General features: G+C 36.8%; 1 protein-coding gene and 3 pseudogenes across 5 annotated transcripts; all 4 read left to right on the top strand.

The window, feature by feature from the left end:
- Positions 1-557: 557 nt before the first annotated feature.
- LOC132171929 (cysteine-rich receptor-like protein kinase 26) lies at positions 558-15,474 on the top strand (annotated as a pseudogene).
- On the top strand, positions 7,260-12,175 carry LOC132170043 (cysteine-rich receptor-like protein kinase 44; annotated as a pseudogene).
- A 740-nt stretch (positions 15,475-16,214) lies between the features above and the next one.
- On the top strand, positions 16,215-19,508 carry LOC132171927 (cysteine-rich receptor-like protein kinase 25). 5 transcript variants are annotated; one of them, XM_088512628.1, is made up of 7 exons: positions 16,215-17,186; positions 17,348-17,473; positions 17,675-17,793; positions 17,913-18,123; positions 18,244-18,475; positions 18,829-18,979; positions 19,116-19,508. In XM_088512628.1, the coding sequence occupies exons 1-7, from the start codon at positions 16,367-16,369 to the stop codon at positions 19,461-19,463; spliced, it is 2,007 nt and encodes a 668-aa protein (XP_088368754.1). In that variant the 5' UTR covers positions 16,215-16,366; the 3' UTR covers positions 19,464-19,508. The 5 variants fall into 5 exon arrangements, with proteins under 5 accessions (XP_088368754.1, XP_059439326.2, XP_088368752.1 ...); XM_059583343.2 differs by having other exon boundaries at positions 17,672-17,793; XM_088512626.1 differs by having other exon boundaries at positions 17,312-17,473; positions 17,672-17,793.
- A 412-nt stretch (positions 19,509-19,920) lies between these two features.
- LOC132170040 (cysteine-rich receptor-like protein kinase 26) lies at positions 19,921-25,175 on the top strand (annotated as a pseudogene).
- Positions 25,176-26,713: the final 1,538 nt, after the last annotated feature.

Raw genomic sequence — 26,713 nt, 5'->3', positions numbered from 1 at the left:
TTCGAAAATTATGTGAATAAAACTTGTGAAGTCCACGAATGTCAAAATTTCCTGTTTGCCATGGCAATGACATACATTAAAAAAATATCCACCAAGGATAAGATTCTTAGATATCCCATTTGTCCACAACCACTCATCTCAAGATCAGTTATATTAATATATTCAGAAGCCTTGAATTAGTCAAGAAATTTGGTGCTATCCCACCCGAGTAGGCTAGTCAATGTAGAAAACAGAAGCTAGATATTGAAATTAATTATACAGAAAAGTAGCACGGGAATAAGAGTGCATAAACCATAAAGAGCATGGAAGCACTTTAAAATATAATTTGGTCCATCCATTTGTAAAATGTAAGAAGTGGTTTCCACGGCTAAAATCCACGTTCTTCTTGTCCAAAATAAATTTGAAAGTTTATAAGACTCGGAATTTTCAACATCGTGCACTTGGGTGCTTGGAATACTGAATTGAACATCGGAATGATGATCATATAGGTTCCGACATCCGAGAATAAAATCTTCCCATCTTACGAACTACAGAGTCTACAGAGAGGAACAACGAAGATGTGTTGTTCAAGACTGCTTTACTATTTCTGCTTCATTCTCTTACATACTGTTATTCTCACATTTCCCCTGCAAGACCCTTACATCTAAATCTGTAAACTACACCAGTAACAGCACCTACAGGGCAAACCTCAACAGCCTGCTGGCCTCCATGTCTTCCAACACAGAAATCGATTACGGGTTTTACAATTTCACTGCCGGAGAAAACTCTGACAAAGTAAACGCGATTGCGCTTTGTAGAGGAGACATCTCTATGGAAGAATGCCGCAGTTGCGTCAATGAGTCGAGTCATGATCTCTTACAGTTGTTAAAATAAACTATAAAATACTAGAGAATATAGGGATAAACTGAATATTGTATTTCTGTGTGTTTTGAACTGTATACAATGGGGTCTATTTATAGTTGAATAAGGCCAGACAGAAAAGGAATTACAATCAAGGAATTAATGTACAATATTACAAAATAATATCAATGTATATACAGGGAAAATATATCAAATCAGCAATTAAGGTGATTATCAGAATATATTCTGATTTTATTCTAACATCCCCCTCTCAAACTCAAGGTGGTAATGTAGATGTCAACTTGAGTTTGGAAACAAGATCATGGAACCGTCCAGGTGGATGTGCTTTGGTGAACACATCAGCCAACTGATCAGCGGAAGCAATGGGACAGAGACGGAGAGTCCCCTGCAAAAGATGATGGCGTACAAAATGACAGTCGATCTCAATGTGTTTAGTACATTCATGGAACACATCATTATGCGCAATTTGAATCGCACTTCGATTGTCACAAAAGATAGGAGAACTGGAGGTCTGAGAAACACCCATATCATGTAGGAGCCAACGAAGCCAAAGGAGCTCAGAAGTGGTGTCAGCAAGAGCACGATACTCAGCTTCGGTGCTAGAACATGCAACAATTGATTGTTTCTTGCTACGCCAAGAGATGAGAGAATCACCAAGTAAGAAACAATAACCCGTGGTGGAACGACGATCAGTGAGATCACCTGCCCAATCAGTATCTGAATATACATGTAAGTCTAATGATGAGTGAGAAGAGAAATGCAAACCATGAAACAAGGTGCCCTTCACGTAGCGAAGGATGCGAAGAACAGCCGCATAATGAACCGAGCGTGGCGCTGTCATAAACTGACTAACAAGGTGGACTGCATAGGCAAGATCCAGACGTGTCACAGTAAGATAGATGAGACTGTCAACTAACTATCGATAGAGAGTGGCATCAAAAAGTAGCTCACCATCAGTGGCACGAAGCTTGACATTTGTCTCTAGAGGGCTATCAATAATTTTGCAATCAGTAAGGCCAGCTCGTGAGGGGAGATCTGAAGCATACTTGGCTTGAGAGAGATAGTAACCATTTGGATCAGAAGACACTTCCAATCCAAGAAAGTAGCTGAAAAAACCCAAATCCTTCATCTCAAATTGTTGGCTCAAAAATTGTTGAAGGTTACGAATACCAGCAGTATCATCTCCAGTAATAATCATATCATCAACATATAGTAAGAGGAGAATGAGACCCGCATCAGATCGCCGGATAAAAAAAGCAGAGTCATAGGGGCTAGAAACAAACCCAATCTGCGCAATAGTGGAACTGAATTTGGCAAACCAAGCCCGTGGAGCCTGTTTCAGACCGTACAATGCCCGGCGAAGTCGGCAAACCTTGTGTGGCGGATGGTCGTACCCAGGAGGAGGCTGCATATAAACTTCTTCACTAAGATCACCATTGAGAAATGCCTTTTTCACATCCATTTGAAAAAGATCCCAACGACGCACAGAAGCCACAGCAAGGAGTGATCGAATATAAGTAAGGCGAGCCACTGGTGCAAAAGTCTCCTCATAATCAATATCATACTCCTGATTGAACCTTTTTGCCACAAGACGTGCCTTGTATCGTTCAATAGACCCATCAGATTTTGTCTTAATCTTGTATACCCACTTGCACCCTACCGCAGTTTTGCCTGGACGTAAATCAACTAAGTCCCAAGTATGGGTTTTGGAAAGGGCATTAAGTTCTTCAGACATAGCATTCTGTCAAAGAGGGTTAGCATGAGCCTCACGGAAGGAGTGAGGTTCATGGAGAGTAGCAAGAGCAGAATAATAGTGATAATCATGAAGATGGGAAGGAAGAGATGTTACCCGAGTAGAACGACGAGGAATAGAGGGAGCGGGCTCAAGAGTAGATGGATTAACAGGCAGGGCAGAGTCATTGGGGTCGACCGTCGGAATGTCGTCTGGAAAGCTTGTCATCCCTGCATCAAGATCAGTAGTGTCGGGGAGCAAATCAAGCGAGACATTAGTGAAGATAGGAGAAGAATTAGAAGGACGAGTAAGAAAAGACTCCATATCACTAAATAGCCTATGTTCCCAAAAAGTGACATGCTGCGAGATGCGGAGCCGTTGGGAAATAGGATCATAACAACGATATCCTTTGTGTTTAATGCCATACCCAAGAAAACAACATAGACGAGAACGAAGTTCTAATTTTGTTCGTTCATGGGGTGGAAGTAGCACGAAACAGACACAACCAAAGAGGCGAAGAGATTGGTAATTAGGAGGAGATCCATACAAAAGTTCATAAGGGGACCTATTTAAGGTAGTGAGAGACAGGACCCTATTAATGGTATAAACAGCGGTAAGAGCGGCTTCTCCCCAAAAGTGTTCAGGGATAGAAGCAGATAGGAGCAAAGCCCTAACAGTGTCTAAGATGTGCCTGTGTTTACGTTCAGCACGACTATTTTGTTGAGAAGTATTAGGGCATGAGTGATGGGGAAGAGTGCCATTTTGTTTAAGGGTAGCAAGGAAGGTAGATTCACAATATTCCATGGCATTATCAGAACGAAAAAATTTTATGTTGCGAGAAAATTGGGTTTGAATCATCCGTTAAAATTCAGAGTAAATTTTTGGAAGTTCAAACCGATTTTGTAAAAGATAAAGCCCTGTGTATCGAGAAAAATCATCCACAAAAATGACAAAATAGCGGGATCCACCCATGGTGGGAATAAGCGCAGGGCCCCATAGATTAGAATGCACCAAATCAAAAGGAGCAGAAGAAACAGTTGCACTATTATTAAAAGGTAAAGCACTTTGTTTTCCAAGTTGACATGCAACACAATCAAATGACTCAGATTCAACAGACCCTAATTGATCACTTGTAGCTAAAGAACGAATACGAGAAATAGATGCATGTCCTAAACGAGAGTGCCATAAACTGAGGGTGGTAGAGGGAGACCGAGATGGAGTGGCAGATGACACAGCAGGAGGAAGATGGAGTGATGAAAGCTCAAACAGACGTCTAATCTTACGACCGGTCCCAATTAGCTGTCCCGTCTATGGATCCTGCACATCACAACCTCGGTTAGAAAAGTGCAGTTCTAAGCCAAGTTCACAAAGTTGACCAACAGATAAAAGATTTAACGAAAGATTAGGCACTAAGTATGTATCAGACACAGATAGTTGATGAGTTGAAACAGACCCGACGTGACTAACAGAAAGATAAGAACCATTAGCAGTGTAAATGGTTGTAGGCCTAGGTAGCACAGATTTTGTAGAAAATATGGAAGAATTCAGTGTCATGTGATTACAACAAGCAGAATCAATATACCAAGAGGAATTACCTGGTGTGGTGGACATGGCGGTATTAAGATTGGACTTAGATAAAACCTGATGAATGAGAGCTTCAATTTCTGCAGGAGAAAGGGTACTGGGTTGGGGTGCAAGATTGGTGTAAAACATATCTGATGTATCAGTATGAGTGACCGCAATAGCCTTATGACTAGGAGCTCGATGATTCCCACGAGAAAGTCTTTTCCTGCATTCACTATATCTGTGGCCAAACTTCTGACAATAGTGGCACTGGATGTTCCGATTGGATGAGGAAGACCCGGCAAGAATAGAATTAGGAGCACGCGCATTGCGGGATGCAGTGGCCATGACCATCTTAGAGGTGTGTAACTTCATAGTAGAGAATCGAGTCTCTTCTCAAACAAGTTCACTAAGAGCACTCTCCAAAGATGGCAGTGGTGAGCGGTGAAGAAGAGAAGCTCGAGTATGCTCAAACTCATCTCGAATTGCTGCAAGGAATTTGGCTAGGCGCATGCTATCGCGAAAAGCGATGTACTCAGAGGCATCAACCTTATCCCTTTACTTTGTCTCACATAGTGCTAATTGATTCCAAAAACAAGTCATTTGTGAATAAAAATCAGTAATACTCTGACCTGGTTCCTGGCGCATGTGATGGAGCTTGGTCACAATCTGAAACCGCTGAGCAAGAGCAGTAGTGCTGTAGCGCTGAGCTAACATGTCCCAGACATCTTTGGCATTGTCAAGATTGCCAAATGTCATGCTGATGGAGACAACACAAGTGTTGGAGAACCAAGAAATAATCCTGTAATGGATACTTTTTCATGTGCGGAGGCGGGTAGAGAAAGCCGCAGCAGGTTCCTCTTTTCCAGCAAGAGGCTTAGGTTCTTCACCAGAAACATACTCCCAAAGACAATGTCCTTTGAGCCACCTACTCATATTTTGAGACCAAGCTGGGTAATTGGAGCCATTGAGAATAGTAGCAATAGGTTGGGTAATATCTTTGGTGTTTGGGAGAGTGGTAGGAGGTACGGCCTTTAATTTTTTTTTTTTGATATAATCCAATGTGGTTGGGTGTAGGATAGGTTCTGTGAGCCTGGTGAGAGAGTTGAATCTGGTGTGGCTGAGTGTATGATAAGGGATATGAGCTTGTTTTAAAGGGTTAGGATTTGGTGTGGTTGAGTGTATAATAAGAAATATAGGCTTGGTTAAAAGGCTAAGATCTAGTGTGGCTGAGTGTATAATAAGTGTGTGAGCTCAAAAAATCAGAGCAAAATCTGGTGTGACCGATTGTAGAGTAAATAGGTGAGCTCAAAAATGACTTACAAAGGTAGCGGTGCGTGGCGGCGCGTGGTGGGTCTGGGTGGTGCGTGCTTCAGTTGGTTAGATAAATCGGCAGCCTCCGATAACGAATCTATGATTCATTTTTGAAAACGGCTGACAGAGGCGGCGCGTGGTGGCTGGAAGTAGCGCGTGGCGATGGTTCAAAATTCTACCGAATGTTTTGGCGGCGCGTAGAATCTCCTGGTGGTGCGTTCTTTCGACAGGTCAGTACATCAGCAACCTCCGATCTGGATTCTAGTAGAATTCTCTGAAAACGGCTGACTGGGGCGGCGCGTGGTGGCCGGAGGCAGCGAGTGAGGCGCGTGAATAGTGACGCAGAAACTTCAGGCGGCACGTGAGAGTGCGTTGAACTTCAGAACGTTGATCTGATAACTCCACAGGATAGATCAGACCTTTTTGAGCCTGTTGGTATAATAATTATACCAAAACAAGATCGAAAAAGCTTTTAAACGGACTGACTTCCTACTTCTCTAGACAAGGCTAAAACTTGGCTCTGATACAATGTTAAAATAAACTATAGAATACTAGAGAATATAGGGATAAACTGAATATTGTATTTCTGTGTGTTTTGAACTGTATACAATAGGGCCTATTTATAGTTGAATAAGGCCAGACAGAATAGGAATTGCAATCAAGGAATTAATGTACAAAATTACAAAATAATATCAATGTATATACAGGGAAAATATATCACATCAGCAATTAAGGTGATTATCATAATATAATCAGAATATATTTTGATTATATTCTAACAACAGTATTGTCCCAACCAGAAGGAGGCAATCATATGGTACTCAACCTGTATGGTGAGATATTCGAACAAACTCATCTTTGGTGTTATGGAAGATAGCCCTTTACTTGCCTACTACAACGTACAAAACGTGTCAGACGTTGAAGGGTTCAACCAGGTGCTAAGACCCTTGTTAGATAGGCTAAGAAACCACGCTGCATCAAAAAATTCTACTCGCAAGTTTGCTGCAGCAAGTGCGGCTACCCCAGACTTTCAAACAATATTTGCAATTTTGATGTGCACTCCTGATTTGGACCAGCTAGAATGCGGCAGCTGCCTGAGGCGGGCTATCGGATATATTCCACAATGTTGTGATGGAAAGCAAGGAGGGAGATATATAGCACCCAGCTGTGATTTAAGGTATGAGAACACTTTCTACGACCCTACAGCCGAGGAGGCACTACCGCCACCACCATCCCCGCTGTCATCGCCACCACCATCCCTCCCATCAGTACCGCCGTTTCCACCAACAGAAGGTATGCTTTTACCAATGTCCAATGTCCATAAGAGCCAGTATCATAAATTAATTTCAAGGCTTAATTATAATCTTGCCAATTTATTGACTCATTCTACCCCTGGTTTTCTCGGTATCCATTGGAAGAATGTTGTAATGAAAGCAGAGTTCTGGTGTTTGCAGGAAAGGAAAGAAACTCATCTCAATCTGCAGTCATCATAACTGTGCCTACTGTTGCTTTTCTTTTGCTAATCAGTTGTATCTACATCTTCTATTTAAGAGTGAGCAGGCCAAGGGAGAAAGATGAAAGTAAGTTCAAAAAATCAGTTTATCTTTCCTTGCTGCTAATGATATCATTTCTAAGTAATTTGGTAGCTAATTGTAAATATATGAGTAACTGCCGAGACCCTTGTTGATGTACATTGTATGCACATAATAACAATTGCATTACTCTTCTTTTGGCAATGCACCAATCTAATTCATATGTATTGACTTGCTCCTATGAAGTAGTGGATGAAATGAGTAGCACTGAGTCATTGCAATTCGACTTTAACACGATTATACTTGCTACCGAGGACTTTTCTATTGCAAATAAGCTTGGAGAAGGTGGATTCGATGCTGTTTATAAGGTGATTTGAGATTATCCAGTGGAAAATTAAGCATATCATCTTTAATAAGATGTTATATCTAAAATTACGAATTCTTGAGAGTTACATATGCTATATCATGAGATATCTGAATTTGTCAGGGAAGACTTCCAAATGGACAAGAAATAGCTATGAAAAGATTATCTAGGGAATCCGGACAAGGAACTCAAGAATTTAAGAATGAAGTCATATTAGTGGCTATGCTTCAACACCGAAATCTGGTAAAGCTCTTAGAATTTCGCTTGGAAGGAAATGAAAAACTTTTAGTCTATGAGTTTGTACCTAATGCAAGCCTTGATTGCTTCATATTTGGTATGGTTGCACTTAAAGTTAAATATTGGATTTTATTCATAATAATTTCTTTTTTAATTGAATGATCTAGTCTTCAAAATATATTTGCTTAATAAAATAGCATTTTTGCTTGCATATGTAGATCGAATCAAGCGTGTCCAGTTGAATTGGGATAGGCACTACAAAAAAATAGGATTTTCTGAAGTGGCTACAGTACATGTTTTGTTGCAACGTCAGAAAAATATTACAGATTATAAGAATTTAAAAATTGTATAATTTCTGACGTGGCGACATTTACCACGTCAGAATTTTTCTGACGTGGTACACTGCCACGTCAGAATACTCTCTCTCTCTCTCTCTCTCTCTCTCTCTCTATATATATATATATATAAACAGATAATTACATATAAATATATAATTATGTAGAATTTTTTTTTTTAGGAGACTTTTCTTGACGTGCGACACATGGCACGTCAGAATTTCCTGATGTGCCAAACATGGCACGTCAGGAAACTTCATGCGGGGAGGCGGACTCACCATGGGCGGGATTTTGAAAATTTTTCCCCCAACTTTTTTCCTCTTTTATTCTTCCCTCTTCTTATTTTGAAATTTCACACACTCTCTCTCTCTCCTCTTTCAATCTCCCTCTTCTGATCTGCACGGCACGAAGCTAGTCTCTAGAGGAAGAAGAAAAAGAAAAGGTGAAGATAAAAATAAGAGAAGCAGCAGATTGAAGAAAAGCAAAAGAAGAAGAAAAAGGAAAGAAGAACAGAAGCAGAAGAAAAAAATAAAATAAAAGGAGAAGAGAAGAATAAGAAGAAGAAGAAGAGAAGATAAGAAGATGTTTTGGGTTTTTGAAGATTTGTTGGGTTTTGAGGTTTGGGTTTTTGATTTGGATTTTTGATTTTTGATTTTTTGAAGACTTTTTCGGTTTGGGTTTTTATAAATAGAGAAAAGAAGAGAGAGACAGTACTGAGAAAATGGAGAGTATGGAGACATGAAGCAGATCTGCAGAAACAAATTGAAGAGAAAAAAAAGGAGAAAAAGATCTTTTCTTTCTCTGCAGAGAAAAGAAAAGAGAAATTGGCGCAACTCCCTCACGTGTGACGAAGCTGCCGTGCAAAGATTTCAAATAAAATAATAATTTAAAATAATAAATTTTTTAATTGAAAAAAAAATCCATAAAAAATTATATATATAAAATTAATTTTTTAAATTTCCTGACGTGGCATTTCTACCACGTCAGAAAATTGTTCTGACGTGCCACACAATAAAACGTCAAAATTTTCTGACGTTCCACCCATTGACGCGTCAGGAAAATTTTTTTCCTGTCACCTATGTTTCTGACAATCTACACGCGTCAGAAAGGACACGTCAGAAAATTTTTCTGAGGCGTCGGACACCATAAATGTCAGAAATCTCCAGTTAAAAAAAATTTGTTTTTTTTTGTAGTGAGGTGTTACAAAATTATAGAGGGAATTGCTCAATGGCTTCTTTATCTTCATGAAGATTCTCGACATCGTATTATTCATCGAGATCTCAAAGCTAGCAATATTCTCTTAGATGAAGATATGAATCCTAAGATTTTAGATTTTGGCGCAGCAAGATTGCTACATCAAACTCAAGGCAATACAAAGAAAATTATTGGGACCTAGTAAGTATATTAACATAGCCTAGAGGTAATAACCAGAATACACCATACTTTTATCCCACCTTCTTGATATATATAAAGCATTGCCAAGCAGCTTTTGGATCAGCCCTTTGTTAAAAAAATAAAAATTTTAAATTTTAAAAAAAAAATTAAAAAAAAAATCCAAGGATTTATTGATAAAGCCATACCAGAAAAGTTGGAGAAAAGTTGGAGAAAAGTGTGGTCTATAGCATTTATAAATTAGTATTACAAGTTATTTGTATCATAGAAACAATATCGAAAAGTCTTCAAATATACTATTAGCGATACCATAAATCGGATGCAAATTCATTGAATTTAACAACATATGGAAAAGGTATTTAGAATTCAAATTAGCTCTTATTTCTCTGAGTAATATTTACAATATAACATGCTCCTATTTATAGAAGAATCATGTTGAATACAAATAGACTTCTACTCTATTTAGGTTAGCTATGTGATATTCTTTACTTACTTTTAAAAATGATTTTTCATTCTTTTTGTTATTATATTATTGCCATCACTTAATCAAATTAAGGAAAAAAAAAAAAAAAGAAAAGAAAACATTTGAGGTGAATATTTAATTCCTCAAATGTGCTAATAACCACCCAATAATTGCTAACCATTTATAATTGCTGCTGCATAACCGCATTTGTAGGCAGTTATAATAAAATTGTTAATCGTCTATCCTTATATATATATATATACATAAAAGAATACTCGCTTATTAATCACCAAAACGACCTCATTTTAATGTTATTATATATATATGCACAACTTTATTATTAAAAAAAAAAAAAAACCTAAAATTATTTAAAATAAATTCAAAAAAGAGGCATAAAGAATGCCCAAAAGCTCATATATAAAAAGCAGTTGTCAACTCCTGGTAATTAGTTTTTGTAACCGCTAACTATGGAGCGGTTGTAGTTATTATAATTCAATAACCGCTTTAAGTAGTTGTAGTTAGTGGTTAGAACCACTAATCACTAATTGTAACTGTTTGTACAAGCCTTGTTTTAGTTAGACTGACTTCCAATAACAAAGTGAAATTTTTTACATTAATAAGCAATACTACATGTGTCCATAATTGGTATTTGAAAAAAAAAAAAAAAACCTTTATTTCAAACATTAGTATTAAAAATCTACATGTTATTGCTTGCACGTATTTTAAATTGTGTCACTCTTAAATAATTACGAACCTAATCTATTCATTTGAATGTTGACTTGTTCCTATGCGAAGTTGTTGATGAAATTAGAGGCGTAGGATCCTTGCAATATGACTTTGGCACTATTAGAGTTGCAACGGATAACTTTTCTGAAAAAATAAGCTCGGCCAAGGAGGATTTGGTGCTGTTTATATGGAATGGAGAAGGTTACCATGCATGTATCTGTCATGATAATTTCAAATCCCTTATGTCTACATGCAATTCATCATTATATGTTGATAGGGCTCTTAGATGGACAATTTATAACTGTAAAAAGACTTCCTGAGAATTTTGGAATAGGAGATTTAGAATTTAAAAATGAGGTCGTATTAGTGGCTAAACTTCAACATCGTAATCTAGTAATGCTACTTCGCTTCTGCTTGGAAGGCAGTGAAAGACTACTAATATTTTTGTACCGAATACAAGCCTTGATCACTTCCTTTTCGGTATGTTTGAACTTTTCTTTTTATTTGATATTGTATTCAGAATAACTTCTAGGTTGAATGCACCTCCACATATTTTACTTCATTGGATCATATACTTGCTCGGATTTGCAGATCGAATTAAACGTTTACGTTTTGATTGGGAAATGCGCTACAAGATTATAGGAGGCATTGCTAGAGGGAGTCTTTACCTTCATGAAGATTCTCGACTTCGTATTATTCATCGTGATCTTAAGGCTAGCAATATTCTTTTAGATGCAAAAATGAATTAAAAAATTTCTGATTTTGGCATGGCAAGATTGTTTTTATTGGATCAAACTCAAGGAAATAAAGTAGAATTGTTGGAACCTAGTACGTATTCTTTTTTATTTGGGGAGAGCTGATGTTTGCTTTGTACAAAAGAAACAACATCAAAGTTCTAACAAAGATTTTTAACTTGTTTTGAAAATCAAGGGAAACTAACAATTTTGAAGAGAAGTATGGAAAGCACTGTGATTATATCCAAATTAAACTAATATTATTGATGTTGACATGCAACGGATATATGGCTCCATAATATGCAATGGAAGGAAAATTCTCTGTAAAGTCTGATGTCTTTAGTTTTGGTGTATTAGTGTTGGAAATGGTGAGTGGACAAAAGAACAATTGCTTCCGAAATTGGGAGAATATGGAGGATCTTCTAAGCTATGTAAGTACAATCATACATGGGTGCAATTCCCTTGTCATATAACTTTGACACCAGTAAATTATCGCATAGGAATTATAATAATTATGTAATAAAACTTTTTGTGTAATATTATGTTTGCCCATCTAAATTATATACTATAGACATGGAAAAACTGGAGAAAGGGGACTAGTTCAAATATTGCGGATCCAACAATAAGGCTAGGCTCGACAACTGAAATTATAAAATGCGTTCACATTGGGTTATTATGTGTTCAAGAAAATGTAGTTGACAGACCAACCATGGCTTCAGTGGTTCTCATGCTTAATAGCTACTCCATCCCTCTTCCAATACCCTCATAGCTTGCATTTTTTTCCTATGGTACCGTTGACTCAGAGGCAGCATCCCGATGGGAGCAAAGCACATGGGTTACAGAGTCAAATGAAAGATCTAAAGAAAACTCCGTCCAAGCCTCAATAAATGAGGTTTCAATTACTGAGCTCTGCTCGCGCTAATACTGCTTTGTAAAAGCTACAATTAAGACTGTATATTTTGTAATGTTAAACTACTATGATCCATGATTATGTATCATATATAGTAGCTTTTTTAGTTCTTTTTTATGTTTGTATGTAGCAAGAGCTGTTTGGTAGTCGAGAAAAAAAAATGATCACATTGTCCCTTTAATCCAATTGAAAAATTTTCTCCCCGTTTTGATTGTAGTAGTCTCATATAATTTTAGTTTATTTTTAGTGCACCATTTAACAATTTTTTCTTTACTGTTAACCCATATTATTGTCATTTGAATATTTGAGCTGAAGAAGGTCTCTTTAGCTTCCCATTTAACTATTCATCTTCCAATTGTCACGTACACTTTAATTTCGAAAATCTTTTGCAAAAATGTCTTAGAAAAGAATAGCAAAAAATATAAATAATGATAATAATGAAAAAAAAAAAGAAGGAAAAAATAAGAAAGAAAAGAAATAAGTTATGCTGCCTGAATTTTGTCACCCGCCTATTTAAATGGTTCATGCCAAATTTGAGAGGAACTCTTTAAGGAAATTAGTCAAGTTTGATTTAACTTATACAATTTTTCATTTACATCTTGACATAATTCAAACCCGATAACAACACCAATATATAAACACCTCTAACAAAAACCAAAAATACAAAATTATGTTCAAAATTTAAAGTTGATGCATGTAATCAACTTTAAATCATGACTATTAAAATGGATAGGTTCATTGTCCCTTTCTTACATGCCATCCCCCTTGACCGCATTATTTAGTAGGAAACGCGTCCTGGACCACTGAAGAAAGTTGTTGTCCATTGATTATGGCGATTGGCGTACTATTCCTTCGTCAATGGAGAAACAGTAAAGTGCACGGCACTTGCATGGACTAGTACTAGATTTTGATTTTAAAGTGTAACTTCTGTCTCAATCAACTGTTGGTCATTTCAGCGATTAGATTATTAGTCAAAGCATGTGAAACCAAAATATTACATTTTAAATTTTATAAAATAATATCTAAATTCTTTCTATACGTCGGTCTTCCAATTGCACTACAAAAAATAAAAAAAATAAAAAAAAAGAAGAAAGATTTAGTGACATAGTTATTGGCCTTTTTTGTCAAAAAAAAAAAAAAAGCATCACAATTGATTTTGCAACGCCACTTTGAAGAAGAGAAAATGCTTTCCTTTGTAAATGATCCCGGCATGTCGGGGGTAAGTCGCTCTTCTTTCTTAAAAACAGACCTTAAGCCTAATAGCCTTTCTCACCAGAAAAAGTTTGTTTCACAAGAAATATTTTTCGAAATAAGCCACATTAAATTTATCAACAGAGAATAGTTTGTTGAGGAATTCGCTGACTCATATGAAGAAGACAAAAAAACAAAGAAAGACATATATATGTGTTGGTCTCATGAATTTCGGTAATAAACATTAACCCTCAGCTGGTATTATCTGGAAAAATGCAGAATTCAAAAGTGGTTTTGAAAATCTCTAGCTATTTACATAATTGTTTCTCTGATTTTGTTAAGCATTACGAGAATTACCTTCGGTAGTAAACTTTTTTTTTTTGGATCAATTGTAATAAAGATTAACCCTCAGCTGGTATATATTATGATTAGCCCTGGCCTTGTCTATACGTAAGCACTAACCCATTTCAAGCACCTCTGCTTCAGTGTGTTACTGTTTCTTAAACAATTCCCTTTAATCATTTGAATATGTGTTAACTTGTTCCTCTTCTCTTAAGCAGCGGATGAAATAACAAGTGTTGATTCCTTGCAATTTCATTTCCGCACTATTAGAGCTGCCACAGACAACTTTTCTGACGCCAATAAGGTTGGGAAAGGTGGATTTGGAGTAGTTTACAGGGTAAGAAAACATCATGATAAAAAATGGATCATCAATTGTTTTTCAAAACGTATCAAACCAATATATTTAACTCTTTGAAGTTGACTTGAATTGTTTTATTTATTGCTTATTTTCATATATTCAGGGTAGGCTTTTAAACGAACAAGAGATAACTATGAAAATACTATCAACAAACTCTGGACAAGGAGATGTAGAATTTAAGAATAAGGTCCTACTAGTAGCCAAGCTCCAATACCAAAATTTAGTTAGGCTCCTTGGATTTTGCTTGGAAGGAAATGAAAGACTACTTATCTATGAGTTTATGCCTAACACAAGCCTTGATCACTATATATTTGGTACCAATAAATTTCTATTTGTACATTATGATCAAAATACTTTCATTTGGGTACCAATAAAGAGTAAATTTTAAATATTTGACTGAAAAATATGCTCATAAATATTACAGATCCCATGAAGCGTGCTGAATTAGACTGGGGAAGGCGGTATAAAATCATAGATGGCATTGCAAGAGGGCTTTTGTACCTTCACGAGGATTCTCGACTTCGGATTATTCATCGTGATCTCAAAACTGGCAACATTCTATTAGATACAGTAATGAATTCTGAAATTTCAGATCTTGGCATGGCAAGATTATTCGTATTTGATCAAATGGAAGGGAGTACAAATAGAATTATGGGCACCTAGTAAGTATGGAAACAAGTTAGAGCTAATGACTACAAGTCTACAACCATGAATGCTTGTGTAATTGTTCAAATTTCATTGTATTAACACACCAAGATAGTCATAAAAAGAGTGAAATTAAATAATTTTAACATAGTTTTTAGCAACTCGATCTGTTACCATTCAAACTAAAGCAAAGAGTATTGGTATTGATATGCAGTGAAAATATGACTCCAGAATATGCAATGTTTGGATAATTCTCAACAAAGTCAGATGTCTTTAACTTTGGTGTCCTAAGTGGTAAGAAAATTACTAATTTCTTTGATACACAAAATATGGAGTGCCTTCTCAACTATGTAAGTATATCAATTGGTAAATCTCTTACTTTTACTAAAAAAAAAAGTTGAAAATTAATTATACAGCCTTTTGCTTAACATTTATGTGGTGCATTGATATATTTATGCAGGCATGGAGAAATTGGAGGGAGGGGACATCTTCGAATCTCATAGATCCCATGCTAATGAAGGGCAGTTCAAAAGCTGAAATGATGAAATGTATTCACATCAGTCTACTATGTGTTCAACAAAATGTAGCTGACAGACTAGACATAGCTTTAATTCCTCTCATGCTTAATACCGATTCTATCGCTTTGCCTGTACCTACACAACCTGCAAGCTTTATGCAGACCAATGTTCAGTCAGCCACATCACTGCAACCGGACATCAATTGCGGAGGAATGACTAATTATGAGGTTTCAATTAGTGAGCTATATCCTAGGTAGTTTTTTTGTGGAATAAGGCTGTAATAAGCATGTCAATATATAAATTTAACTTGCCATGATTCGTCTGATGCCCCAAGATCAAGGGAACACGTGATCGATCTGCTTCCTCTGTTGGATAAAATGCTTGTAGCAACTGTAAAAAAAAAAAAAAAAAAACCCTTCAATGACACAGAGCATGGGAAACGATAGAAAATCATTTGCTTAGTCAAAACCCAGGTGGATTTGAATTCTAGAGCAAACAAAAGAGTAATGCTATTTTTCAGCCTCATTTATTAATTAAAAGCTGTAAGTGTTAAAAATGGGTGTGATTGTGAAGATGGTGATACCACTGATATAGATGTTCGAAAATAATGTGAATAGAACTTGTGAAGTGCACAAATGTCAAAATTTCGTGTTTGCCATGGCAATGACATAGCTTAAAAAAAGATCCACCAAGGATAAGATTCTTTGATATCCCATTTGTCGTCAACCACTCATCTCAAGATCAATTATATTAATATATTCAGAAGCTTTGAATTAGTCAAGAAATGTGGCGTTATCCAACCCGAGTAGGCTAGTCAATGTAGAAAGCAAAAACTAGATATTGAAATTAATAATACAGAAAAGTAGAACGGGAATAAGAGTGCATAAACCATAAAGAGTATGAAAGCACTTTAAAATATAATTAGGTCCATCCATTTGTAAAATGTAAGAAGTGGTTTCCACGGCTAAAATCCACGTTTGTCCAAAATAAACTTGAAAGTTTATCAGACTCGGAATTTTCAACATCGTGCACTTGGGTGCTTGGAATATTGAATTGAACATCGGAATGATGATCATATAGGTTCCGACATCCGAGAATAAAATCTTCCCATCTTACGTACTACAGAGTCTACATAGAGGAACAACGAAGATGTGTTGTTCAAGACTGCTTTTCTTTTTCTGCTTCATTCTCTTATATCCTGTTACTCTCACGTTTGCCCAGAAAGACCCCTACGTCTGCTCTACAAGTGGTAACTACTCCAGTAACAGTACCTACAGGGCAAACCTCAACAGCCTCCTGGCCTCCATGTCTTCCAACACCGAAATTGATTACGGATTTTACAAATTCTCCGCCGGAGAATTCCCCAACAAAGTAAACGCGATTGCGCTTTGTAGAGGAGACATCTCTACGGAAGAATGCCGTAGTTGCGTCAATGCGTCGAGTCATGATCTCTTACAGTATTGTCCCAACCAGAAGGAGGCAATCATATGGTACTCAACCTGTATGGTGAGATATTCGAACAAACTCATCTTTGGTGTTATGGAAGATAACCCTTTACTTGCCTACTACAACGTACAAAACGTGTCAGACGTTGAAGGGTTCAACCAGGTGCTAAGACCCTTGTTAGATAGGCTAAGAAACCACGCTGCATCAGGAAATTCTACTCGCAAGTTTGCTGCAGCAAGCGCGGCTGCCCCAGACTTTCAAACAATATTTGCACTTTTGATGTGCACTCCTGATTTGGACGAGCTGGAATGCAACAGCTGCCTGAGGCGGGCTATCGAATATATTCCACAATGTTGTGATGGAAAGCAAGGAGGGAGATATATAGCACCCAGCTGTGATTTAAGGTATGAGATATACACTTTCTACGACCCTGCAGCTGAGGAGGCACTACCGCCACCACCATCCCCACTGTCATCGCCACCACCATCCCTCCCATCAGTACCACCGTTTCCACCAACAGAAGGTATGCTTTTACCAATGTCCAATGTCCATAAGAGCCAGTATCATAAATTAATTTCAAGGCTAAATTATAATCTTGCCAATTTATTGACTCATGCTACCCCTGTTTTTCTCGGTATCCATTGGAAGAATGTTGTAATGAAAGCAGAGTTCTGGTGTTTGCAGGAAAGGAAAGAAACTCATCTCAATCCGCAGTCATCATAACTGTGCCTACTGTTGCTTCTGTTTTACTAATCAGTTGTATCTACATCTTCTATTTAAGAGTGAGCAGGCAAAGGGAGAAAGATGAAAGTAAGTTCAAAAAATCGGTTTATCTTTCCTTGCTGCTAATGATATCATTCCTAAGTAATTTGGTAGCTAATTGTAATGATATGAGTAACTGCCGAGACCCTTGTTGATGTACATTGTATGCACATAATAGCAATTGCATTACTCTTCTTCGGGCAATGCGCGAATCTAATTCAGATGTATTGACTTGCTCCTATGAAGCAGTGGATGAAACGAGTAGCACTGAATCATTGCAATTCGACTTTAGCACGATTAAAGTTGCTACAGAGGACTTTTCTATTGCAAATAAGCTTGGAGAAGGTGGATTCGGTGCTGTTTATAAGGTGATTTGAGATTATCCAGTGAAAAATGAAGCATATCAACTTTAATAAGATGTTATATCTAAATTTACGAGTTCTTGAGAGTTACATATGCCATATCATGAGATATCTTAATTTGTCAGGGAAGACTTCCAAATGGACAAGAAATAGCTGTGAAAATGTTATCTAGAGAATCCGGACAAGGGACTCAAGAATTTAATAATGAAGTCCTATTAGTGGCTATGCTTCAACACCGAAATCTGGTAAAGCTCTTGGGATTCTGCTTGGAAGGAAATGAGAAGCTTTTAGTCTATGAGTTTGTACCTAATGCAAGCCTTGATCGCTTCATATTTGGTATGGTTGCACTTCTAGTTAAATATCAGATTTTATTCATAATAATTTCTTTTCAATTGAAGTGTCTAGTCTTCAGAATATATTTGCTTAATAAAATAGCATGCTTGCATGAATATGTAGATCGAATCAAGCGTGTCCAGTTGAATTGGGATAGGCGCTACAAAATTATAGAGGGAATTGCTCGAGGGCTTCTTTACCTTCATGAAGATTCTCGACATCATATTATTCATCGGGATCTCAAAGCTAGCAATATTCTCTTAGATGAAGATATGAATCCTAAGATTTCAGATTTTGGCACAGCAAGATTGCTAGATCAAACTCAAGGCAATACAAAGAAAATTATTGGGACGTAGTAAGTATATTAATATAGCCTAGAGGCAATAACCGAATACACCATACTTTTATCCCACCTTCTTGATATATAGCATTGCCAAGCAGCTTTGGATAAGCCCTTTGTTAAAAAAATATAAATAAATCCAAGGACTTATTGATAAAGCCATATCAGAAAAGTGAGATAAAAGTGTGCTCTATAGCATTTATAAAGTAGTATTACAAGTTATTTGTATCATAGAAAAATATGGAAAAGTCTTCAAAAATACTTTTAGCGATGCCATAAATTGGATGCAAATTCATTGAATTTAACAACATATGGACAAGGTATGTTAGAATTCAAATTAAACTAATATTATTGATGTTCACATGCAGTGGATATATGGCTCCGGAGTATGCAATGCGTGGGTACTTTTCAGTAAAGTCTGATGTCTTTAGTTTTGGTGTTTTAGTTTTGGAGATAATATGTGGGCAAAAAAATAGTTCTTTCACTGAAGGAGAAAATGTTGAAGGCCTTCTAAGCTATGTAAGTGTAATAATCTTTGTCTACATTTCTTTTAGCTTCAAATTGTGACTAGCGATGCAAATGATATTGCCAAAGTGAAAGAGTACATAGTTTCTCCTATATTATTTATGGGCATTTAATTAAATTATCTTTATAGGCATGGAAAAATTGGAGGGAGGGGACAACCTCAAATCTTATCGATCGCACATTGAGGGACGGTCCAACAACTCAAATAATGAGATGCATCCACGTTGGTTTACTATGCGTTCAAGAAAATGTTGTTAAGAGACCAACAATGGCTTCAGTCGTTCTCATGCTTGGTAGCTATTCCATCACTCTATCGGTACCAACAAAACCTCCATTTCTCATGTACAGCACCATTGGACCAAACCTTTCATCCCAATCGCAAAATAGATTAGAAGTGATAAAGTCAAATCCATGTCGAAGCAGTTCTGTCGATGCCTCAATAAATGAGGCTTCAATTACTGAGTTATATCCTCGCTAGCATTTGAGAGGAGAAATGTTTTACCATTTTTGTTTTGAAATACAATAGTACCTACCTTTTGTTTTTCTTTTTAAGAGTTTTCCCTTGAAGATAAAATATATTTATCAATGAAATAGGGTTATTTCATTAAATTCAGTGAGGAATTCTTTCATTATTCAATCTCAATAAATCTGATGGAATGACAATCACGTACACAACACAAGCGATTTTTTCCCTGCTCCCTATTTTGCCCTCATTATTATTAACATTTGAGCAATTTATTATTATTATTATTTTTTTTAAAAAAAAAGACCCCTCTACCGGTAAAACGTGATTGTCACATTTGTCCTAAAATTTTGGCATTTTCTTAAGTGGCGATACTACCGCGATGCGGTTATTTCACATCTGCATGTGTGGATAGCGGTTAGTTGCGAGTTGCGTTAATAACCAGCCGCGTGATCGACAAGAAAGTGCCAACAACTGGACTTGTCCCATAAATAACAACCAACACTCAACAATTCGCAAAAGCACAAAAAAATTGTTTGAAAAGTTGGTATATGCTGCCAATCCGGTCTTTTCTTTTGTTTCTTTGATTTCATCGGCTGGATTCCCTTCTTTACTGTTGGTATAATAACTCTTTCTACCCTCCCTTCAGCTGAGCTTGTTGTTGGAGATTTGACTCTAAGATAAATCACTTCTGTTTCCTTATTTCTAGATGTAAACCATGCTGTAAAGGTGGTGGCTGAGCATCCTTAGCAGTTAGCAGCAACGCTGGTAGATGTCACATTGCCAATACCTTTTTCTGTAGCTGGAATTCGTGATTGACAACAGGAATCCTTATGCATCAAAACTAAACAATGGACCCAAAAAAAAAAAAAAAAAAACCAAGTTTCATGCACTCACATTAGTAGCAGGTGGACCATGGCTATACCTTTTACTGCAGCTGGTGTTTGTGACTGAAAACAGGAAGGTTTTTTTCCGGCTGATGTGTGCACCGTGCTGTCTTGCTCCTTGACCAGAGCATTGGTGGTCCTTGCCAGCAACTTATCGTTACCTGTTTTCTCTCTTTTTGACTGGACTACGGGGCGTGAACCAAACTCAAAAGTTTCTAAAGGTTTGCTTGGGAATGTGTTTAATGGGTCTAAAAGTGCGTTTAATACTAAAAAAATCCGTTTGAAGAAAAAAAATATTCGTTTGATAAAAAAAAATTAAAAGCGCTTTTAAGGGTCCAAAAAGCCTAAAAATAGCTAAAAAAATACTTTTGGCAAAAGTTTAAAAATGAAGCTTTTACCCAAAAGCTCTTCTGAATTAAAAGCTCTATTTCTCAACACAATCTCAAATAGGCTCTAAGTCAATAAGCACTAGTACACAACGCTTTTGAAACGCTTTCCATTTCCATCTCCAGACTAAGGTTTTTTGAGACTCGGAATTTTCAACATTGTGGACTTCAAGGCTTGGAATATTGAACAACTTTCCGATAGGGGAACTTTAACCGATAGAATCCATCATTCATTTACTCCATAAAAACTACCGGAATGATCATATAGGTTCAGAGATTAAAACCCTTCCAATTTACGTACTACAAAGAGGAACAACGAAGATGTGTTGTTCAAGAGAAGTTTTCTTTTTCTGCTTCATTCTCTTATATCCTGTTGCTCTCACGTTTGCCCAGAAAGACCCCTACGTCTGCTCTAAAAATGGTAACTACACCAGTAACAGTACCTACAGGGCAAACCTCAACAGCCTCCTGGCCTCCATGTCTTCCAACACCGAAATTGATTATGGATTTTACAAATTCTCCGCCGGAGAATACCCTGACAAAGTGAACGCGATTGCACTATGTAGAGGAGACATCTCTACAGAAGAATGCCGTAGTTGCATCAATGGGTCGAGTAACGATCTCTTACGGTATTGTCCCAACCAAAAGGAGGCAATCATATGGTACAAAAAATGCATGGTGCGATATTCGAACAAACTCATTTTTGGTGTCATGGAAGATAACCCTTTACTTGCCTACTACAACGTACAAAACGTGTCAGACGTTGAAGGGTTCAACCAGGTGCTAAGACCCTTGTTAGATAGGCTAAGAAACCATGCTGCATCAGGAAATTCTACTCACAAGTTTGCAGCGGGAAGTGCGGCTGCCCCAGACTTCCAAACAATATATGCACTTTTGATGTGCACTCCTGATTTGGACAAGCTGGAATGTAGCAACTGCCTGAGTTGGGCTATCAGATTTATTCCACAATGTTGTGATGGAAAGCAAGGAGGGAGATATATGGCACCTAGCTGTGAGTTAAGGTACGAGATATACGCTTTCTATGACCCTGCAGCTGAGGAGGCACTACCGCCATCCCCACTGCCATCACCACCACCATCCCTCCCATCAGTACCACTGCTTCCACCTAAAGGTATGCTTTTGCCAATGTCCATGACATGTAATATATCTTGGATGGTAAAATTGGTAGATTCTTTGTTCTTTCAAAACACATTACAAGATTATGAATCTCGTGTTCATGAGAACCATTAGTTCACCTTTCTCCATAAGAGCCAGTATCATAAATTAATTTCAAGGGTAAATTATAATCTTGCCATTTTATCGACGCATAGGCAACACTTAAAAATCCGCTATCTGACTTAATTCTTGGGTGGAGGATAGCTCAAGTGCTTGACATTTACTTGTGCATTAGCATAGTATAAGCATGTGATTAATTACATGTATGGAGTTTCTTCCCATTATTACAAAAAAAATACACCACACCACGCCTCCTCCCTTCCTTGTCCTCTAGCACCAAAATTGCCAATCGCTTTTGCAATTTGACTAGGTAAAGGCGATGTTATGCCAGACGTTTGCTATATATGGTTACCTCAATGACTCTAGATATCATTTTAGACAGTTCTTCCCATCTAACAAAAAGGCAAGCAGATGGTATAGGATAATCATGTTACACTTCTCAAACCGCACTACTTAGCCTCATGTATGTGATTATCTGTTAGTTTGATACAATAAATTAAGATCTCAGTCAAAAAAATATAAATAAATAAATAAATTCAGATCTCAGATTAATCTGAAGTCTTAAGTCAAGTCAATGTGTTCGGACCTAATAATGTCATATCAACCATTCACTCTCGTCTTTACATGTGTATATTCTAACATCCACCTCCATTGCCATTGCATCAACCAATTTACATAGAAAAGGCACACATGCATGCACTTATGCTCATCACAAATTGTTGTACACACATGTCAACTACGGTAAGTGGTTAGTATGAGTGATTGTGATGTTATATCTATATTGAAGTTTTTATTAGGGTACTTTTGTTTTTCCTCTGTTCTACATACACAAATTGTTTGGCTCCAAAACTTGTAATTATGATAACTTTTTTCCAATGTTCTAATAAAAGCAGAGTCCTGGTGTTTGCAGGAAAGGAAAGCAACTCATCTCGAACTGCAGTCATTATATCTGTTCCTACTGTTGCTTCTGTTTTACTAATCATTTGTATCTACACCTACATCTTCCATTTAAGAGTGAGCAAGCAAAGGGAGAACAATGAAAGTAAGTTAGAAATTGGTTTATCCTTCCTTGTTTCTAAGGATATCATTTCTATAAGTAAGAAAAAATGCCACATTCAGACAATTTGTGTTGTAATGGTGTATGTGCTGCTTTATGTACTAAGCGATAATTGTAAAGATATGAGTTTTCTGTGTAACTTCCAAAACAAAATGAACAATATTACATTAGAAGACATTTTTGTTGCATTTGGAGTTTGGAAGAATGGATTTCAAAAGTCAGTATTGTTGATGTACATTGTAGCAATTGCATTACTCTTCTTTGCACAATGCACAAATCTAATTCAAATGTATAATTGCCTTGTTCCTATGAAGCAATGGAAGAAATCAGTAGCGCTGAATCATTGCAATTTGAATTTAGCACGATTCAAGTCGCTACGGAGAACTTTTCTACTGCAAATAAGCTTGGAGAAGGTGGATTTGGTGCTCTTTACAAGGTGATGTGACAATACGAGTGGAAAAGCATATTATCTTTAAAATGATGTTAAATCTAAAATTCTGAATTCATGAGAGTTGCATATGCTATATTATGAGATATTTGAATTTTTCAGGGTCTATTGCCAAATGGACAAGAAATAGCTGTGAAAAGGTTATCTAGGGGTTCTGGAGAAGGAGATATAGAATTTAAGAATGAATTCCTATTAGTGGTTAAGCTTCAACACCGAAATTTGGTAAGGCTCTTAGGATTCTGCTTGAAGGGAACTGAGATGCTTTTAGTGTATGAGTTTGTACCTAATGCAAGCCTTGATCACTTCATATTTGGTATGGTTGCACTTCTACTTAAATATTAGATTTTATTCATAGTAATTTCTTTTGAATTGAAGTATAGTCTTCAATATATATTTGCTTCGTAAAAACACATTCTTGCATGAATATGCAGATCCAATCAAGCGTGCCCAGTTGAATTGGGATAGGCGGTACAAAATTATAGAGGGAATTGCTCGAGGGCTTCTTTATCTTCATGAAGATTCTCAACTTCCTATTATTCATCGGGATCTCAAAGCTAGCAACATTCTGTTAGATGCAGATATGAATCCTAAGATTTCAGATTTTGGCACAGCAAGATTGTTAGATCAAACTCAAGGCAATACGAGGAGAATTATTGGGACCTAGTAAGTATATCAACATAGGGTAGAGCTAGTATAATACTAAATGTTATATATAAACCAATAGAGTAATGCTAGAAACTACAACTTTTATCTTTTAACTATCTCACAATGCTCACATGACAGTCCAACCCAATCATTGGATCAGTACTTGACAAAAAGACAAATTCGAGGATTGGTTGAAGCTGCCATGTCAAAATTGTAAGATAGTTGGTCAGAATTGTCAGATAGCTGTAGGATAAAATGCGATTTCTATCATTACTCAAAGCAATATTAAGAGTTATTTTGTGTCATATGAAACAATATAGAAGTTCTCAAAAATGCTTTTAGCCCTCCCACATAAATAGGATGAAAACTCAATGAATTTTACAATATATGTAATGTAAAAGCTTGGTTAGAATTCAAATTAAACTGATATCATTGATGTCCACATGCAGTGGATACATGGCTCCAGAGTATGCAATGCGTGGGTACTTTTCAGTAAAGTCCGATGTCTTTAGTTTTGGTGTTTTAGTGTTGGAGATAATAAGTGGGCAAAAAATTAGTTCTTTTGCTAGTGGAGAAAATGGAGGTCTTCTTAGCCATGTAAGTGTAATTATCTTTGTCTTCATTTCTTTTCGGCCTCAAATTGCGACTTGTAATGCAGATGATATTTCCAAAGTCAAAGAGTAGTCTCTCCAACATTATGTCTGAACATTTAAATTATCTTTGCAGGCATGGAAAAATTGGAGGGAGGGGACAACTTCAAATCTCATAGATCCCACATTAGAGGTCAGTTCAACAACTGAAATACTGAGATGCATCCACATTGGGTTACTATGTGTTCAAGAAAATCTTGCTAAGAGACCAACAATTGCTTCAGTCGTTCTCATGCTTAGTAGCTACTCCATCACTCTATCTGTGCCAATAGAACCTCGTGTACAATAGCACTAGACAAGACATGTCATCCTAATGGAAAAATAGTTTAAAGGTGACAGAGTCAGATCCATGCAGTAGCAGCTTCGTCCAAGCCTTGATAAATAAGGCTTCAAGTACTGAGCTATATGCCCGCCAGCATTTGAGAGAATAATGTTATACAATTTTTGTTTTAAAATACAATACTATTACTACCTATGGTTTTTAGTAAGGAATTCTTTTTTTTCTTTTTGAGTAATTTTGTAATAAACCAGGGAAAATGCAAGCTATTTATGCGCTATCACTATAAAAAGGACTTGTTAAGTTGCAATTGAATCTCCTTAAAATCATATATAAAGTCCAATTTCACCTAGTATGGAACCAATGTGAAACTTAGAACCCATGAGCACAACTATAATCCCATCCAGTCAATATGGACAATTTACCTTCTCAATATGAGACTAACCTTACGGGGTGTCACAATTTTTTTTTAGGGTTAAATCCAAAATTGGTCCTTGTTCTTTTGAAGAGAATCAAATCAATCATTGGGTTTTCAAAAGTGATAAAATCAAGAAGGATGATAGAAAAGGAAAGGCCCCTGTAAGCACTAATGACATTCCACCTGGTTTTGAGCCAACTTCCAAGAAAGATGATTTCAAGGCAAAGAGGATAAAAAAAACAAGCCCAAGTGGCAGCTGTGATGTTCTAGTGACATTTGGTTATTTACAGATGGTTTTTATAAATCTGGTTGTGTATTTTAACTGATGCATAGGGAATTTGTTGATGTTGTTAAGTATTAGTGTTTTTTTTTCAACATTACTGTATATACATATGCATGTACTTGAGGTATTTTGATAACACAGTGGGTGTTGTACGTTGCTTAAACATACAATGCTATTTTGGCACTATTTTGGATGTAATGGATGCAGTTTGATATACGTCTGGAAGTATCTGCAATGCTTAAACACTATCTGTATTTTGATATACTTGAAATTCAATGCATATATCGTTTGCTTCTGATTTTGTTCAAAATCTAGTTGGATAACAACTATCAAGTCAAGTGATCCTAAGGCCATAACACACGTCAGGTATTTAGAAATTTCTACAAACACTTGTTATTGGTTTTGTTATTTCAAGTTTGAATCATTGACAAAGCGGTCCTACTACAAAAGGCCATAACTCAAGTTAAGTCAGCCGGAAGTCATTCAGAAATTTCTATAAACTATTGGTATTGTTGCTGTCATTTCAAGCTAGTTTGAATAATGGATCAAGTGGTCCTATTATAATAGATCATAACACAAGTTACATCTACCACAACTCATTCAGGAATTTATACAAACAGTTGGTACGCGATATCTCCTACGTACCCTGTAGAGATTTCAAACCAACATTGCAACATGGAAAGTAGAAGGTACAACAAGAAGCAAACCATTAAACAGACAAAACAACATCGACATACCAAAACAAGAAACTAATACATTACAGCATTAACATTATAACATACCGTAAAGTATTCTGTATAGAGATATTCAAGGCCGGGAAAGGGACGGACGAGGTCCAAGCAGCCTCGGCGCGCTTGAGACAGAGCTTGTCCATAAAGCTCTTCCAAGACTTCTTGTCCCTGCCATTGTGATGGCGGTCATGGTGGCTCAGAGGCTCTCAATGAGGTTTTTCCTCTTTTTTTTTTTTTCATAGTTTTC

Source organism: Corylus avellana, chromosome 1, assembly GCF_965113065.1.
Source record: "Corylus avellana chromosome 1, dhCorAvel1.hap1.2, whole genome shotgun sequence".
Taxonomy (NCBI): Eukaryota; Viridiplantae; Streptophyta; class Magnoliopsida; order Fagales; family Betulaceae; genus Corylus; species Corylus avellana.
This window is presented reverse-complemented; position numbering and strand designations above follow the sequence as displayed.

Excerpts from the sequence above, each read along its gene's own strand:
- LOC132171927 (XM_088512621.1), top strand. The coding sequence starts at position 16,367 with ATGTGTTGTTCAAGACTGCTTTTCTTTTTCTGCTTCATTCTCTTATAT. Across the intron at positions 17,187-17,347 it reads ACCGTTTCCACCAACAGAAG|GAAAGGAAAGAAACTCATCT; the intron begins GTATGCTTTTAC and ends TGGTGTTTGCAG. Across the intron at positions 18,980-19,115 it reads TTGAAGGCCTTCTAAGCTAT|GCATGGAAAAATTGGAGGGA; the intron begins GTAAGTGTAATA and ends TTATCTTTATAG.